Below are 18,297 nucleotides of genomic sequence, written 5' to 3'. Positions count from 1 at the left end.
GTTTGCGTTGACACTCCTCCGAAGGACGAGCCGTGCATAGTTTCGTGTCCAGAATAGCCCCAAGGAACTTTCGTGACCTGGAGGGTATCAGCACCGACTTGGACCTGTTGAGCTGAAGACCCAAATGGGCGAACAACCGTATGCAAGTTGGCACGGCCTGAGAACTTGCCTTGAACGACGGAGCCTTGACGAGCCAGTCGTCCAAGTATGGGAACACTTCCAAGGACTGCTTCCTTAGAAAGGCCGCGACTGGTGCCAGCATCTTCGTGAATATCCGAGGTGCCGACCGAAGGCCAAACGGAAGCACCTTGAACTCAAAATGGCTCTTGCCTACTGTGAAGCGTAGATATTGCCTGTGAGCTGGGTGGATCGGAACGTGGAAGTATGCATCCTCCAAATCCAGGGACGCCAAAAAATCTACCGGATTCAGTAGCCGTAGAATATCCTGGAGAGTGACCATCCTGAAAGAGAGTTTGATGAGATAGGTGTTGAGCTCCCTTAGGTCTAGTATAGGACACCATGTATCTTCCGTCTTCCGAACCAGGAAGAACCTGGAATAAAACCCGTTGCCCCTTTGCGAAAGAGGTACGGGCTCTATCGCCCCCTTGATGAAAAGTTGGTGGGCTTCGAGATGCAACAGTCGGAGATGTTTTGATGGATGGGCGTCCGGAGCTCTTGTTGGAGGAAGATCTTGGAACTCCAACGTATGGCCACTCTGAACAATATTTAAGACCCACCGGTCCGATGTTAAAAGAACCCAGCTGTCCAGACAAAAAGAGATCCTGCCCCCAACCGGTGTTCTTGGTAGGGGAGGAACAGTAGCCAGAGCCAGGAGGCCGCTATTGCCTCTTGGCGTTGTCTCGTCCCTGACGATTCTGACGTCCTCTCTGGGACTGACGAGAGTAAGACGCCGAATGACCTTGGCGTTGGCTGGAGTATTGACCTTTATAGGACTGTCCTGATTGTGTGGAATACTGACGTTGGTTTCCTCTGTAAGTAGAAAACCCTCGTTCACGTGCTCCTCTGAATGGCACCTTGCGATAATTCAAAGACCCCAAGGACTTCGCTGTGTCCGTGTCCTTTTTTATGCTTTGGAGGGCGTCATCCACATGCTTACCAAAAAGCATCTCCCCGTCAAAGGGAAGGTCCAAGATCTTATTCTGGACCTCCTGGCGAAACCAGGTCGCCTTCAACCAGCCTTGACGGCGCAAGACCACTGACCCTGCCAAAGCCCTGAAAGCAGTAGAGGCTATGTCCATCGCACAGTCAATGACTTCCGAAGAGCATCTTTCCTCTTCCATGAGAACCTGCTTGGCTTCCTCTTGACTCGACTCTGGTAGCTGGTCCATAAACGGCTCCATGTCGCACCACATCTGGCGGTCGTACCTGCCTAGAATAGCCAAAGACTTAGCCGCACGGACCAACAAGCTGGCCATGGTGGAGAATCTTTTTCCCACATTGTCCAGCCTCCTGCCTTCTTTATCCGGAGGCGTGGTTAATGGAGTGAACGTATTCTTGGACTTGCTCTGCGCGGCCTGAGATATTACGGAATCCGGCTTAGGTTGTCCTAGGAGACATGCAGGACTGCCCTCAGGGGCCTTGTATTTCTTCTCCAGCCGGGGAAGAACCGGGATGACCGTCGCTGGGTTCTGCATCGTTTTAATTCCCTCATCCCAGACATGTTCTATGATGGGAATTGATCTGACCGACTTTCTATATTGTGCTTTAAAGTCATATAGGAAACAGTCCGACTGCTCCACTGTAAGGGGCAGACCAAACCTCTTGGATGCCCACTCCATCAAATTATGGAAACCACCAATATCTGCTGGAGGCGATATATTTGTCTCCCGGCCCACAGCATCCGGATCCTGCATACCAGTGTCATCAGGGTCCCCATCCGGATCCCCTGGATCAGTAAGGGGGATCACATGCCCCTCATCGTCATCATCTGTATCCAAATCTTGTGTGTCTTGATTGGCAGGTTCCGAATATTAAGACTGAGGAACCACTAACGGTACCACCATTGAAGTGGTACGAGGTATATCCTTAGGCAGAGGAGGCAAGTCCATTGCCATGTCTCGCGGTACCACAGACGTAGATGGGCGCACCGGTGTGACGTCTGGAAGTGACGGAAAACGAGCTTTATAGTCTTGCAACATCATTTGAAAATCCGTCACTAAAGCCACTGGCAAGGCTATCATATCCTGCCTCAGAGAGCGGGGATGTACTTCCTGTGAAAAGCTTGTCGCTCCTCCTGCACCTCTGGACCATAAAACTCCTCAGTATCCGTGTCCTGCTGTTTCACATTCAGGTCTGAAGGGCTGTAGGCGTCCCCATACTGCCCATCCTCTTCCTCCTCCTCCGAGTCATCGAGAAGCATGGATGGTGGCAAAGGCGTGACCCGCCTAGGGGGAAGTCATGTCCGGCGTAATTTTTAACCTCTGGATGGCAAATCCCGAATTCTTCGTCGTCGACGGCCCCGTCGACGGAGTCATTGTCAAAGGGATTCCATGCGTCGACGAACTCGACAATGACATCGTCGACTGAAGGGTAGCAGTCGTCGACGGGGCGAGAATTGTCGTCGACGATGAGGTCGTCGTCGATACAGGAATCGTCGTCGACGGTAAGGTAGTCGACGGGGCCTTCTTCTTCGTCGACGGAGCATGTTTCATCGTCGACGGGGCAACAGTCGACGGTATCGTCGACGAACTCGTCGTCATCAACATCGACGAACTCGTCGTCGTCGTCGTCATCGTCGATGTGGTCTTCGTCGTCGACACCGCCGTCGAAGACGAGAAAGAAGCCGTCGTAGACGATGAAGTAGATATCGTCGACGGTCCCGTCGACGACCCCATGGAAACAGTCTTAACTATCGAGATCGTCGTCGACGTACCTGCTTTAGCCAGCGTCGACGGACGCTGTTTCTTCACTGGAACTGTCTGAGGAGTTCCTGCAGCATGTTTCTTCACAGGTTTCTCCTTTTGGGACGGAGGAGAAGATGTTGTAACCTCCTTCTTGTCCCTAAGGGCTACGTCCACACCAGCAGCCCGTCCCTGCCTCTCCTTTACACTTCCGTGAGGAGATTTCATGGGACCAGCCTCCTCAGACCTTTCAGAGATCCCGTGAGGGGCTTTGAGAGGGGGTTCCGCAGAGGTGGAGGGAGATGACCTACCCCTCTTCCTAGATCTCCTGGAGGAGGTGCCAGAAATTGAATCCTCTTCATCCGAAGAGAGAACCTCCGTCCTGGTCTTCAGCTTCTGCAGCCACGTCAGCAACCGACCCTCTCTGTCTCTCAAGGTTTTGGTAGAGAAGGTCCGACAAATTTTGCAGTCTGTGGCCTTGTGTTCCGGGTATAGGCAGTAAATACAGTTTTCATGCTTATCTTCCACAAAAAGTCTCTTCTTCCCACAAGAAGCACAAGGTCTGAATAAGGCTTTCTTCTCCTTTTCTGACATAATGTCACAAAAGATGGCAAATAAAGATGTCTAATAGTAAAGTTCTGAGAAACTGAGCAGAGCTCAGTGGAGACTCCCTAGCACAACGTGTGGTAGAAAAATCTGAGGCTCTGAGCTCTCTCAGGAAGGTTCCAAGGGGTGAGGCTGTGCTGATTGGTCCTGGCAAATGTTTGGGCTCTTTTACACAAAGAGGGTGATATACTACAAAATGAGATGAGGCCTAGGCCTATTTTTTCTCTTTTGTTTCTATGGTTGTGATATATATATGTATACCACGAGTTGGTAACCCAAGACTTAAAAAAGCTATACACTATGACCAATAGGACATTCCGCAACAGGAATAAACAGAACCTTGTCTACTGGAATCTCATTAAGAAATTGGGAGCTGATAATAATATCATTGTGAGACAGGCAGACAAGGGGGGCAATATAGTCCTATGGCCGCGTCAACTATATATGGATGAGGCAAAATCTCAACTGGATGATATAGCGTGTTACCGTAAAAGCAATATTAACGTGGTGAAGTCATCCTGGCAAGAACATTATTTGAAACTTTTGGCATGGAAAAGTGGGGGGCTAATTACTGAGGCAGAATATCGATTCATGAAGAAGGAATTTCCTGTTATTCCAACTTTTTACTTAATCCCAAAGGTGCACAAGAGCACAACGACTCCACCAGGGAGACCGATAATTTCTGCAATTAATAGCCTTATGGAAAACACCTCTAAATATATAGACTTTTTCCTACAGGAGTGGGTCCGCAGTCTGCCATCATATGTACAGGACACCTCAGATTTCCTACGTAAAATTGAGACTGTATCTTGGGGCGAAGATATGCTTTTGATGACTATGGACGTGAAGTCCCTATATACCTCGATAAGACATGGAGATGGTCTCAAGGCAATAGAACATTATTTGAATCTAAGGCCTATGTCGTTTGCAGCGCATAACAAAATGCTCAAGATGATGATTTCTGCATGTTTGGAACAAAATTTCTTTCTGTTTGACAACCAAATATACCAACAGATCAGGGGTGTCGCTATGGGGGCCTGCTTCTCTCCTAGCTATGCATGTTTGCATATGGGCTTGTGGGAGGAGCAGGTCCTCTATGGTGAACACATGGACATCACAATGGAGCATGTTATTTTGTATCTAAGGTATATTGATGATTTATTTTTTGTTTGGAGGGGAACTGAGCAAAGCGCAAAGGATTATGTGGAGAAACTGAATGTTAATCGGCTTAACCTTGAATTTACATCATCAATCAGTGATAAAACAGTCTGTTTCTTAGATGTGGAAATTACCAATAATAATAATTCACTTTCCACTAAACTATTCAGAAAACTGACTGCAGGCAATACCATTCTGCATGCCTCAAGCCACCACCCTTCACACCTTATTCGGAGCATCCCCTATGGGGAGATGCTTCGCATTAGGCGCATTTGCAGCTCTGACTCTGACTGTCAAAGTGCACAGGAGGCTAGTAAACAGAGATTTCTAGCCAGAGGTTACCCCCTCAGACTAATTAAGGAGGCCATCCAGAAAACACGAGCCATACCCAGATCCAATGCACTGCTACCTAAACCAAGACATGAGACAATGGGGGACAAATCGCACACATTCCAATCGAGAATCATCCTCACTTACAATAGACAACATCAGGAACTAAGGAGAATCTTCAGCCGCAACTGGAATCTAATACAGGGAGATCCAGTCATTGGCAGCACTATCAACCCCAAACCTGCCATAACCTTTAGGAAAGCATTTTCCTTAAGGGATGGTCTGGTGAGCAGCAGTCCGGAATCGGCCCTGCCAAGTACATGGTTGTCACTGGTGAAGGGCTTTAGGAAATGCGTAAATTGCAAAGCATGTAAATTTGGATGCAGCAAAACACATTTCCAAAGTCCTTTCAAAACTACACCCACGGAGATTGGCAAAAGACTTTCATGCAAAACAGAATTTGCAATCTATGTTTTGGAATGCCCCTGTGGACTTAAATACGTCGGCAGCACTAAGCTACCAGTCCACAAAAGGATTTTGCAGCACATCAGGGCGATTTCTAATAAAGATCAGGCCTATCCCGTGGCGAGGCATTTTGAAGGAAAGCACAGTAATAACCCAAGCCTCCTTCAATACTATGTTATCGATACAGTTTTACCATTAAAACGAGGTGGCAACCGAGAGGCCAAGCTAAGACTGCTTGAGACTAGATACATTTTAGAGTTAGATACGAAGAATCCAAACGGTCTCAACTCTAGTGAAGACTTTTTTACATGCCTCTAGTCTTCACAAATACAATATATGTATCGCCAACATCTACAGTCTGTCAACTATTTATTTTCCACTTTTGAAAATCTCTCTCTTCTTTGTACTGTATGATGGGACACAGGAAGGGTTCACAGGGTGTACCCATAGGAAGCTCGCTACAACATCTTTTTAACAGGAGTTTTTTTGTTAGTTTCTCACTTTTCCCTTTTATTTTTCCATTCCCGGGTGGAGATGGAGAATACTAGATAGAGGGATAATTCCAGTAGGTGAAAAGGAGAAATCAATGAAATTAGCATAATGTAAATATAGTGAATAATTAGAGGTACATCTTTTTTAAAATGGCGTACTAATAACAGTATGCAGAAAAAACCATAAAATATTGTAACAAAAAATTCCCAATCTGATAATGTCGAGGCATTAACTGGCAGTCTCTATTTAAGTGTAAAGTGGGGAACAAATGATTGGATAGGGTAGAAATCACCTGTCCTTTAGTGATTAAATGAAACATAAGGTTTCACACACTTAATATCTGTTTGAATTGTTAGCAGATTTCTTAGGGGGTATAATTAGGAGGAGGATTCCAGGAAAGCAACTAGATTTAAGACCAAAGGCCCACTGGGGCGCAATCGTGGCAAGAGATCACAAATTATCGCAGTGCGCAACCAAAATAAATTTCTTTTAGCTACTAGGGTATTTAAACAGTAGCAGTGGATGTATTAGAAAAACAAATTCTGGTGTATATAGTATTTATGCTAGTAATTTATTTTTGATATGAAATTTTATCTAAAATATTTTTCTATATTGTATATATGTACATAGTATTTTCATTTAATTATTTAATTATTTATTTGTAGATACTAGTATGAAATGTAAATCATCCGCAATTGCGCACGAAGTTATATGTATTTAAACAGTAAGATCGAAATCATTGCCATGTAGTAACTTTTTGATGTCTATGATATAATTGTTTCCGGCGCCGTTTCCCCTTTAAATTCTGCTATTCCCCACCGCAACGTGTCATGTGATCAAGGCCCGAGTGGGGGCTGAAACGCGTCATGGCGGACTGATACAGAGTATGAAATTAATGAAATAAAGATTCAGTGATTGGCACCGAAGTTTTGGGTCCGTTCTTTCGTCGAATCGAGGCAGCAGCACAAAAGACGAATTTACATTCATATATATATATATATATATATATATATATATATATATATATATATATATATATATATATATATATATATATATATATATATATATATATATATATATATATATATATATATGAGTGGCGCTGCGAAAAATACCGATTGGGACACAATGAATTAAGTATTGCTGCATTGTGGGAAACTGAGGCCACCGGTTCCCTGAGAGACACACCCCTGAAAAGAAAATGTCACCAATCAGAGTTGACATGAGCCGCACCAATAAGGGAAGACACTGTTGCTTTTAAAAGAAACCCCAAGCTGTGTTTGAAACATGGATTTATTTGTACTGATGAAGGCCGATGCCGAAATGCATTTACATTTAATAAATCTTACTTGAATTCCCGAGAGTGCTCCGAAGATTCGTATCGTAGTTGTTGTGCAACAATGACGGACTCACCCCCCGTCCGGAGGCACCCGCTGTGAGTTCGATGGCGTGGGTGAAGCGAGTAATTGATTTATGTTCGCCGTCTGAACCACTGCAAGCAGGAACAGCGCCAAACCGAAAGGATGTGGATTATGCAAATCCAAGGTAAACTGCCATAAGAGTGTTACCTGCGTTATTCCCGTGAAGTCCACATGCAGCAGGCGAGGGAAATTTAACACGGCAAGTGATAAAATTACTGAGCAACTTTAGCAGCGATGAGATGGAAGGGAACAGGAGTGGCGCTGCGAAGAATACCGATTGGGACACAATGAATTAAGTATTGCTGCATTGTGGGAAACTGAGGCCACCGGTTCCCTGAGAGACACACCCCTGAAAAGAAAATGTCACCAATCAGAGTTGACATGAGCCGCACCAATAAGGGAAGACACTGTTGCTTTTAAAAGAAACCCCAAGCTGTGTTTGAAACATGGATTTATTTGTACTGATGAAGGCCGATGCCGAAATGCATTTACATTTAATAAATCTTACTTGAATTCCCGAGAGTGCTCCGAAGATTCGTATCGTAGTTGTTGTGCAACAATGACGGACTCACCCCCCGTCCGGAGGCACCCGCTGTGAGTTCGATGGCGTGGGTGAAGCGAGTAATTGATATATATATATATATTTTTGTATACAGAGGCTCCCATTCCGACGACGGGGAATGATACAAAGCATGAGAATCTATGAACGTTCCAATACTGGGGTAAACAAAATCTACCCCAGCAGCAGTAAATCTACTTGAGAAGCAATCCTCTGATCTCGACCACACATTAGAAAATGGTGCCAGGGGAGGACAAATCTTGCTTGCATTTATACAGCCTCACAGAAAATATTCCGCCACGTGGCCATTGGCGATAATTGGCCAGAAATACGCATTTCGCCAAATTCTGCCAATTCTACAGGCGAAATTAAACATTCTGCCGACCCCTAATCACCATATCAGTTGGTCCCTGGTTCATTTTGACAATCCGGTGAAGGAAGTAATGCCTCAAAACCTCCTTCTCCCATACTAGCGGCCCTGATGGAACAAATGTGAGTTGTATATACATGTAATGAAATACCTATGAAGAACTGATATTTCAGGCAAATAACGGTGTTCTCCATTATGGAATCTTCATCTAGATTCTTAAACAATAGAAAAGAATAGCAGGAGCATCCTTTCTGAGGAGGTGAGGGCTGAGAACAGTGGAAAGAAGAGGGTGAAAGGATCCTGATGGCGTCAACACCTGAACTATTCGTAGAGGAAAAATCTGGACTACTTGCTAAGAGCCTTTTTGAGTCTAAATTGAACACAGTCTTTTATTTTTCCTTGAGAGGATGAGAGGGCAGACCAATTTCTCTAATGTTATGCCTCACTTTAACTGACATTTTGTCACTGATAATCTGTGAGGTAATGCTGCTCTAAGCATTATGGACAGATGACCAGGTTGTCATCAATGAAAGCAATGGCTGAACTGGTTTTCACTGATATTGTGCGACGTCATCTTTTTAACCTGATGTACTGAAACAGTTTTTGTTCAGGTCTACAGCATTACTTTTCGAAACTATCTCTTGGCTTATGAAAATAAAAACCAACTGTAGTTGAATGTGCACTATTTTTTGTTGACGTCACACCTAGAGGAACACATTAACTGCTCATGTTAATTGACAATTAAGTTGTGGTTATCAACAATCCCTCTTCTCAGGTAAACATGCTTTTTTGCTTCATTAGACTGCAATGCTTGCAACAGGTTCACAAGATGGTAATTAATATTAATAAATTACCAGTATATTTATATTTTGATAGCTGTATTTCCTACTACCTAAATGTACCTTACGCCGTGTACACATGTTAATGTAATACATAGGTAGCTGGAAGACAAATTGATGCGGAGATAATTTATAAATAATGTTTTACCTATATCTGACGAACAACTGACTTTTATGCCACACAGGAAACAGCTAAAAACAGTAGAGAAATATTGATGCAATATAAGTGGGAATTTCCGTGGAGTAAGTGTGCATCAGGATTTGAGGGGTTCATCACTTGAATCTGACCCAATTCAAGTGCAAATATAGAAAATATTGAGAGAAGGGTTTTGTGCTGGGTAAATGGCTAATGGTCTCTCTCTTAGTTTTGCCCCATAAGCCAATTCTAGTGGACAACATGCACCAAACAATTTTTGGGACTCACTTCCAAATTCCCTTCAAATACTTACAAGCAGCCTAGCTCTGTGCAAGCAACTGGTATAAAATGAGGTACAAAATGGCAGGCAACCATCTTATGGTATGATTAGATGTTGCAGACGCAGTGACTGCGTCCAATAAGAAGCAGTCTTAACAGCATCTGTCAGTTTAAGTCAATGGTCTCTTTTGGTGCCACCCCACCTTAGACTATAAGATTGTAGTTCTGTGGCCTCTTCCTGGACAGGATATACAAGTCACCAGATGACATTTTTTCAGAAACGAAAAAGGGAGACTATGTGTGTTTGTCAACCAACAACAACATAAAGCATCCAATGCACTGCTTAACCAATCTAGTAAAAGAAAAACACCTCAACCAGGAATGGACGGAAGTAAATGGAAACATCTGTGCTCTATTTATCCACTGTAGCAAGGGGTTTGCCCACACAGGAGTTGTGGCTCACAATATATTGCAGCTAAACAGAAATAAGTCCAAAAGTGCTTACGTTTTTGTGATAGATCCTCATCGCTTATTGACAAAGATGACCTGCTCATGTCTACCTCTGACAAATATGGGAAAAGTATCCCTTGTATAAAGCTGAAAACCTTCTTGGTATGGCAAACTCTTCATAGTGTCTAAAGAAACTTTTTTCAATTTCAGTGTTGAAGAAAGTTGCACCATTTAATCCTCCAAGTTGACCATGCTGAGACGATTTATAAACTTTGCTGCCACCGCTCCGTATGTGGGTCTGCTAGAGTATCAATTTAAAAATAGTAGTGTGTGCAGAATGACACCCGACATTTAATTTCTAAACTGACGAAACCCAGCATATTGTTATTAGGTCTAAGACATTTGCACTGGTTGCCAGTTATTGGCTAAAGTAGCACCAGGGTATCTGGTATACAAGCGCACCACCTCTTCAGGTGGTGATGCCATGCTCCTGGTGGTCCCCAAGTCTTTTCACCTGTGGGATAACATTTGTGCTGAAACATGGGCCTTTAATTCTTTGAAGAGATTTACGCAAAGACCCTCTAAACCATTTTGTTTGGCGCTAGGCATGCTGACGCAAGGGTGAAGGAATTACATTGGCCTCTTTTTTAAATTTGCTTCACTTGTACTGTACTTTTCCTTGTGGACACACTCTATGTCACGACAAAATGTATTTCACATTGTACAACTGCAATAAATCAAGATAGAACCCAAAAAATGCATACCAGCATAGAGGAAACTTCTGCTCATCTCACCTTTATTTCAATTGATTGTCCATTTCTTGACTTTTGAATTCCAACGTTGTCTGGGGCTAAAAGTAAAATAGAAACCAAGGTTGCAATATGAAAATTAAACCAAATAACAAGTGGCAGCATTTTCTTGCTCAATGACACTGCACAACAGATTATCACTAATGTAATTAAATCCACCCAAATAAAGAGACCCAGGCGAGTTTTGTACATCGCAGAATTGACAATTGGTGGTGATCCGAAATAGTTTTTAGTTGAGATATAGTCTGTAATTGTCCAAAATGTTGTTAGAAGATGGGCATGGGAATTAAAAGCGCAAATGCTAGATTCTTCTTTGTGTTTAGCCGTCCTACACAGATAGCGTTGAAGACATTTTGTGAATCTCTTTGTATCCTTTACTTAGGCCGTATTATCAACCTTTTTGTAAATTGTGTAAGTATTAGGGAAGCAGTGGAATGTTACAAACTACATTTAACATCATTTTGCTTATTGTCCTTCAACTTGAAGAACTCGACCTCATGTCGCTGTGGAAAGCTGGAATGAACTGCTCGCCTGCCTCTGGTGCCCTTGCAGGCAGGCTCACGATGCACTGTTTCCCACAAATATAATGTAAAACGACGGCACTACTTCCCCCAACATGATAGGCTTTACTTGGTATCAAACTAAAAGCTGTACTCCATTTTGCCAATAGAATTCTTTTTACAATACATCCAAAGAATTTTAATTGCGAAAATGACTGTCTTTATTAGGTGACAAACATCAGACCAAATCAAACCGAGGCAGAGTCTAATAGTCTCTATGTGCATCATGATGATCTAGATAAGCAACTAAAGTCAAATGTCACACATTTTCATTCCCTATATTCAAGCTATATTGCTGGTTCCACAATCATCAACAAATGGCAAACGATTGACCCACTACATAATAGTGGAAACAAAGGTTGTAGAAATACACAAAAGAGCTGCCTGCCGGTGTATGGCCCACCTGGATTCAAAGAGCAGACTCTTGCACTAAGCTAACACAGAGACGCAAGGCAGTGCAGCAACTGCCTGGAAGAGTTATCCCAAAAGTCTTCTTGGGCAACACTGACCAAGACAGAAAGCAAACACATGGAAAAGTATAACAGATCTACTACCGTAGTTTAGACTGAAACTACCAAAATCTACCTAGGCAGAAAACCTGTCAACAAAGCCTTGATATTCAAAGTCCCAAGCTCGTGTGTTGGTTAGTCTGTGAGAAAGTGCCTCTTTTGACATGGTTAGCCCCCACTTTTTGCTTGGTATTTGACGTGGTTTCGATTGTAGTGCACAGGGTCCCTGCCAACCAGGCCCCATGTGCCAGTGCTTTTTCCCTACAAACATATCCACAATAGGTACTTCTGCCCCCCTGTAAGTCCATAGTAAGTAGTACTCTGGGTACCCAGGGCCTGGTAAACTACAGTTCCTTCGTCACACGGTTTCTAGATCTTCGTCACACGGTTTCTAGATGCGCCTCGTGATTTCCCGAACGTGTGTGCCTCAACACCCAGTATCCGTGCAATGTTTTTTTTTTTTAAATATGCTTCTGTTGTGCAAAGCCCTGCAGCCTGTTGCAACACCCTCCGTGGTGTCTCAAAACAGGAAAAGAAAAAAATTACATTATAGGTTTATGAACTAAAAACGAATGCGCGAGTATGTTTCCTCATGTGAATTAAAGGGCACAGCAGAAGCCGAAGAGGCGACCCCACGTCCGCTCCGACCGCGCACAAAATAGACGAATCTTCCGACGCAAAAAAAAAACAAAAAAAACCACGCCCACCACGTGTAAAAGGGGCGGAAAGGGGCGGGGCTTCAAAGAAGCGAAAGAAGTGAAAAAACACACCCCCGAATCGGAAAAAGACGGGGCTTCTTTGGAGAGACAAAGCTCTTCTCCAATGGCTGACCAGCATTTAAGAGGCCAGCCAATGGAGAAAAGGGAAGAAGAGGGGCGGGTTAAAGCGCCACCACTGAAAACATTAAATCTCGCGAGCAAGACTGCGCAAGCGCAGCCTTCGCTAGCCGAGACCTAAAAAGACTAGAATGGTGCCAACTGCACCACTCAGGTGGAGGAGGCGAAGTTAAGCACAGTTTCAGTCTCCTCCATCTTAAAAATGAGGGGACTCTTACAATCAGAGATAGGATTGTGCCCTCCTCCCAAAGGAGTGGCATAATAGAGGGTGCAGTCACCCCAGGTGAGGTGCCCATTGGCCCTACCTGCTACTCCCATAAAATACTCCTAAATCTAGTATTTAGGAGGCTCCCTCAAAATAAAAAATAGATACCTGCGACCTAAGAAGAACGAAGACGATACCGTGCAGCAAAGCCTGTAGACGATTAGTGACTTGGCCTCAGCCGTACAGGCCTGTCTCCAGCTTCAAAGACCCTGGGAGAAGACAATGCCCATCCTGCAGCAATGGACTCCCAGAAACCTGCCTGAACTCTGACAAAGACCAAAACTCCTGAGGACAGCGGTTTTGTCCCCAAGAAACAACACAAAGGACGCCGATGCCCTCTGGATCCACGAGTCCTGCCCATTCTGCACCTGATGCCTTTGGCCCGCATCCAGGTGGACCATCGACCCACAACAGGTTCCCCAGCGATCCTGACTTCAAGTCCAGCGTTGGCTGACCCCTCCTGGACTCCACAACAACACCTGTAGCCTGAATCCAGAGGCTCTCCCTGACTGAGACCGGCTCCCTGTAAGAAGAACCCAATGTCTAAAGGCATCCCCTCACCCGAAGCCCCTGTGAGCTGAAACAACGGTGCCCCTATGGCCTCCTACATCTCTACTCACCTCTGCTGTCACTGGTCTCCTATTGCTACTCTGGTGTGATGCCTGCCGCCTGTTTGCTGGAAGAAAGCTCCCCATTGAAGAGCATTGGATGCCCAATGCTGAATTTGCACCCTGCGACCGGCTACCCCTGTGCCGCTGGTGGTGTAGGTTTAGTGCAGCTTTGTGCCCCCCCCCATGCTTGATCTCACCCTCAAAGCATGGCCCCTTCAACTGATTTACCTACCTGCAAGCAGTGTGGCTTCGAGCCCCCCCGCCAGTCTCCATTTATTGGTAATTCCAACACTGGTATCAGTGTAGGTTTACCAATGCGAGATATTTGATACAAAACATTCCTATTTTCAGTGAAGCCATCATGTAGCTGGGGAACTTGTTTTCACCAGTGTCCATCACTTGTTTAAAATGGCTTCTCTGGTCACTTGTACTGGCAGTAATATAGTTAAAAAAAAAAAAGAAAAAAACCTTTATTTGGTCTTTCACAACCATAAAGCACAAGATAAAAAATGTCTAAAATCTACCAATTACAAAAGTTAAAAAAGAACACCATATTAGTGCAAATTTACAGTCACTTTTGTTACCTTGTTCACTTAGTGTCCGCTTTTCGAAGGTGGGTACCGAATCAATGTGAGTAACTTTACCCCTCTGCAGATTAAAATGTTTGATGAACCCCATCCAGCAGGTTACGGCCTGCCTGCAAGTTCGAATGTTAAGTTCATTAAAAATCGGTTTTAATAACGTCCTTCTTGCATCATTTACAATGGGGCAGACACACATCAGGTGGCATATGGATTCTTTATGGTAACCGCATAAGCGACAATTTTCGTCTTCATGTTTGCCTTTCCAGGCTGGTAACAAGTCTTTAGAGTCATGTTCTCCTAATCGGTACTGCATGAACCTCTATTTTATCACAAGTCGGAAATGTGCTGCTAAGTAAGCTTGAGGTTTAAATTGTGAATAAGAATTTATTACCGACCAGGCGTGACGACATTTTACTAAAAAAAAATAATTGTCTTCCAAAATTGACAATTTCTTCGCAGTACCGTTACACACTCTGTTAAATGCTACCCTTTCCATCTTGCATTACCATGACTCTTGGATTTCTAATTCCACCAGAGCTGATCTCAAATATTCGTCCCGTGTGTTGGATATTTTCTGATCGAACTGGGCCTTTATTTCTGCCCAGCATAAATTGTTCAGGGATCCAGGTTCTGAAGAGTGGAATTTCCAACAAAGTTCAACAAAAGTAATTTTTCTCTGGTATTTTTGGTTCTGGAGGCCAAATTCCATGCGGATCTGAGCTGGTGATGCAGATTTTGGGAGGTTAAAGACTGCTTTGTACACCTTGGTCTGAAACTTGTTTAAGATATCAAATTCCTGACCATGCCATATTTCTAGGCCGTAAGCCAGTGCAGGTAATAGTTGTGCTGCCATTTCTTTCAGGAGGTGACTATAAGAGGGGCAGCTCAACTTCTTTTGCAACTGTTTGTATGCAAAGGTTAGTGATTGGGCTTTTGCTCTTATTGCCCTTTTCTGGTCTGTGAAGGACATATTCAGCCCAGCGTGGGCCGTACTGGCAGTAATAGGACTGACCAGCACAGGGGCATATCTGCTCATTCAGGTATTCCCTCACATGCAATATTCAGCACCCTGCCTTAGGGCTGTTAGGCCTGCTGTAGGGGTGACTTACAAATTGTGCATGCAGTGTTAGGGGGCATGGCACACCAGGATGTGTGACATGTTGTATTTTCACTTTTGTCTCCGCCAAGACACGCAGCCTGCAATAACAGCCCTGCATGTACTTGGGTGAGGGATCCCTTAGGGTGGCATAATTCGTGCTGCTGCCCTTAGGGGCCCTCTTTAGTGCCTCAGGCGCTAGTTACCAGGGGTACCATTTACTAGGGACTTACAGAGGGTGCTAAAGGTTTTGCCAATTGGGGGAAACAATTGAACATTATTAGGGACAGAACACAGGTACTGGGGTCTGGTTAGCAGAAACCCAGTACACTTCAGTCAAAGTTGCAAACGACTCTAGCCAGTAAAACAATTTCCGTGATAAAAGCAAGACACTAACCTTGCAGCCAGAGCCTGAAATGAAAGAAAATACAGATCTCTTCAGGACAATCTGGGAGCGATCCTCTTTGACCAACAGGTGACCTTCAAACACACTGAAGGCCATTGCAATTAAAAATAAGGAAAAAATAGAACAAAAGTATAAAGTAATAAATGCGTGTACCCTGCCTTTGTTCACGCTCAGTATGCAATGGTCTTCAGTGGTTTCAAGAAGCACAGACCATTCTCAAACTCGTGTAGGAACTTAAATTGCAAGCACATGGTATTGAAAATTCCTGTGACAAGTTTAACTGGTTAATTGTAATTGTAGCATTTATGGAGCGCGTTAAAGACCCTATCACAGAAACATAGCCATACCAGTTTTAAACAAATTATTCATCATTTGAAGATAACAGTTTAAAAGTTCATGCTTTGAAAATGCAGCTCATATACTTGCCTGTGGGTTCTTCTCCAGCACACAGTTTCTTGGGCGATAGAGCGGTTCCATTTGAAGGTCCGCATCTTTTTCGGTGGAGAGGGGATGGTGTTTGAGATGCACTTTTCATCGCCTCTTTGGGAGCTCGGCTCTCTTCTGGCCTAAGTACTACTCCCTCTAGAGATTGAGACGGCTTCTCTTCAGTAACAAGTTCACGCCCTTGGCTTTCCGAGGACTGAAACCAAGGCCTGGCACCCACACTGGGGTGCCCAGAGTATTCACATTCAAGGTCAAGTTTTTCAGACTTTATGTAGGGCACTTGAAAACTTGCAAGCTCCTTAGCTTGTGGTAAATGTTGTTCTGGAAGAGGTTTAGGAATTGGACAGATGGCTGAATGGGCCTCTGAATTTGAGGGGTGAAGGAGCACAGGCTTTATATCCAGGTGAAGATCCTGAGGCAGACTGTGATGAAAGGTTGTATATAGGGGAGGAGTATCCTCTGGCTCTGGCTCCTTAGGTAAAGGAGGTGGAGGCTCCAGCGGCAGAGGAGGCAGGGAAGGTGGAGGAGGAAGAGGTACTGGTCCTTGGGGGAGGGAGTATAGACGAGGTAAGGGCACTGGTCCTTGTGGCAGCGGGGTATGAGGCTTCAGGTATCGCTGAGGCTGAAGATGTTGGGTTTGTACGGGCTGTGGATTCCTCTCTATGGGCAAAGGCTTCCGCACTTGGGCTACAGGATGACCGGGTTCACCATCTTGGGTCGGAGCAACTGAAAGCTCATGGCTTTTTTCAGGGTTTGACTGGGACGGGTCTTCAGAATCAGAGTTTTCGTCTTCAGAACAATATGAGACTAGAGGCTCATCCAGGAAGGTTGGCTGTTTCGACTTGGTGGCCTGGGATCCACAGCCCTTGATTGCAAGCTCTTGAGGCACAGAAGCCCTCGGCACATACATTTGAGGCTCAATGATTTCACAATCAGAATCATCTATTTCAATGATTGGAGGCTTCTCAGCTGCAGGTTTAGGCGGACAGCTCTGTGAAACTTTTGATTCAGATCCTTGGGTGACTGTTTCTCTACGGTCAGAAGTTTCAGTGACCTGAAGCTTAGTAGCAAGGGGGTTGTGACCACCGCTTTGTGAGCCTTTCGATTTAGAGCCTTGAGTGTTCGATTCTCTATGTTTAGAAGAAGCAATAGCCGGAGGCTTCGTGGCAGAGTTTTTATTATGATCGTGACCTTGTGAACTTTTTGATTCGGAGCCTGGAGTGACTGCTTTTCCATGGTCAGAAGATTCAATAACCGGAGGTTTTGTGGCAGGGTGTTTAGGATCGCAGCTTTGTGAATCTTTTGATTTAGAGCCTTGAGTGGCTTCTTCTCTGCGGTTGTAAGAGATGAGAGGATCGTAGACCACACCACTGGCTTTGCGGAATTCAGTGAGCTTCTTACAAAAGTACTGATAAGCTTGACTTTGTTTTTGTTTCAAAAACCTACAAACACAATAAAAAGAAAGATAAGCTTTGACAAGTCTTCAGAGATACGCAATGTATCCGGCATCAGGAAAACTATGCATTGACAAAGCCATTAGTTCTTGCAATGTATTGATGAGTTCAAGGCTAAAGTAGGACTGCTTTGCCAGCCAGCTTCCATTCTTTACAATAGTTACGAAAAGTGGGTGATTTGCCAATAGAGTCTTTCCTGATATTTAGGTTGGTGTTATTATAGCGCTGTTCTATGGGACTAAGTATGGAGGTAGAACAGGATTTATTAGTTGTTTTAGGGCATCAGGGAGACTAGAAGCTGTCTGTAATGATGTTTTTGAGTGCATGACTGTAGGTGAAGATTTTTTTACCCCCACCATAGTTTTTCATCATGTCCATCTTCATTACATTTATGACTCTTAGGACTTCCTTGAACCCAAGGGATCCATGCAAAACTTACAAAATGTACTTAGAAATAAAATATAGCTCAACAATACTGAACAGTAGTTATCTTTTCAACCTAAAATGTACGCTAGGTCAACTAGGAAAATTAGGCATCGCCCGGTTCAGGACCAATTCCTACAGCAGCCCTAATGCCCTGCGGCATGCCAGTTCACCCATTTTTTCTAAAGCACCATGAGAAAAGGCCACAGACTATGCTAACCCAAGGAAATCAGGGAAGGTCATTACATTTTTGTGAAATTACAACTTCCGGAGAACTACAAATTACGAGTTGTTTCTCTCAAAAAAGGAGAACTTCAATAAGCTTAGAGAA

The 18,297-nt window shown here is 44.2% G+C and overlaps 1 protein-coding gene across 1 annotated transcript in view; it reads right to left on the bottom strand.

The window, feature by feature from the left end:
- The window catches only part of LOC146772276 (uncharacterized), a 133,491-nt gene that overhangs the window by 23,938 nt on the left and 91,256 nt on the right, over positions 1-18,297 (bottom strand). Inside the window, exons 7-8 of the mRNA XM_085639888.1 lie at positions 16,072-17,531; positions 10,764-10,819 (exon numbers count right to left, since the gene is read on the bottom strand). Coding sequence (XP_085496014.1) covers positions 10,764-10,819; positions 16,072-17,531 — 1,516 coding nt within the window. The remainder of the gene's footprint in view (positions 1-10,763; positions 10,820-16,071; positions 17,532-18,297) is intronic.

Source organism: Triturus cristatus, chromosome 12, assembly GCF_964204655.1.
Source record: "Triturus cristatus chromosome 12, aTriCri1.1, whole genome shotgun sequence".
In the NCBI taxonomy this organism is placed as follows: domain Eukaryota; kingdom Metazoa; phylum Chordata; class Amphibia; order Caudata; family Salamandridae; genus Triturus; species Triturus cristatus.
The sequence above is the reverse complement of the archived record's forward strand: the minus strand, read 5'-3'. Positions and strand labels throughout refer to the sequence as shown.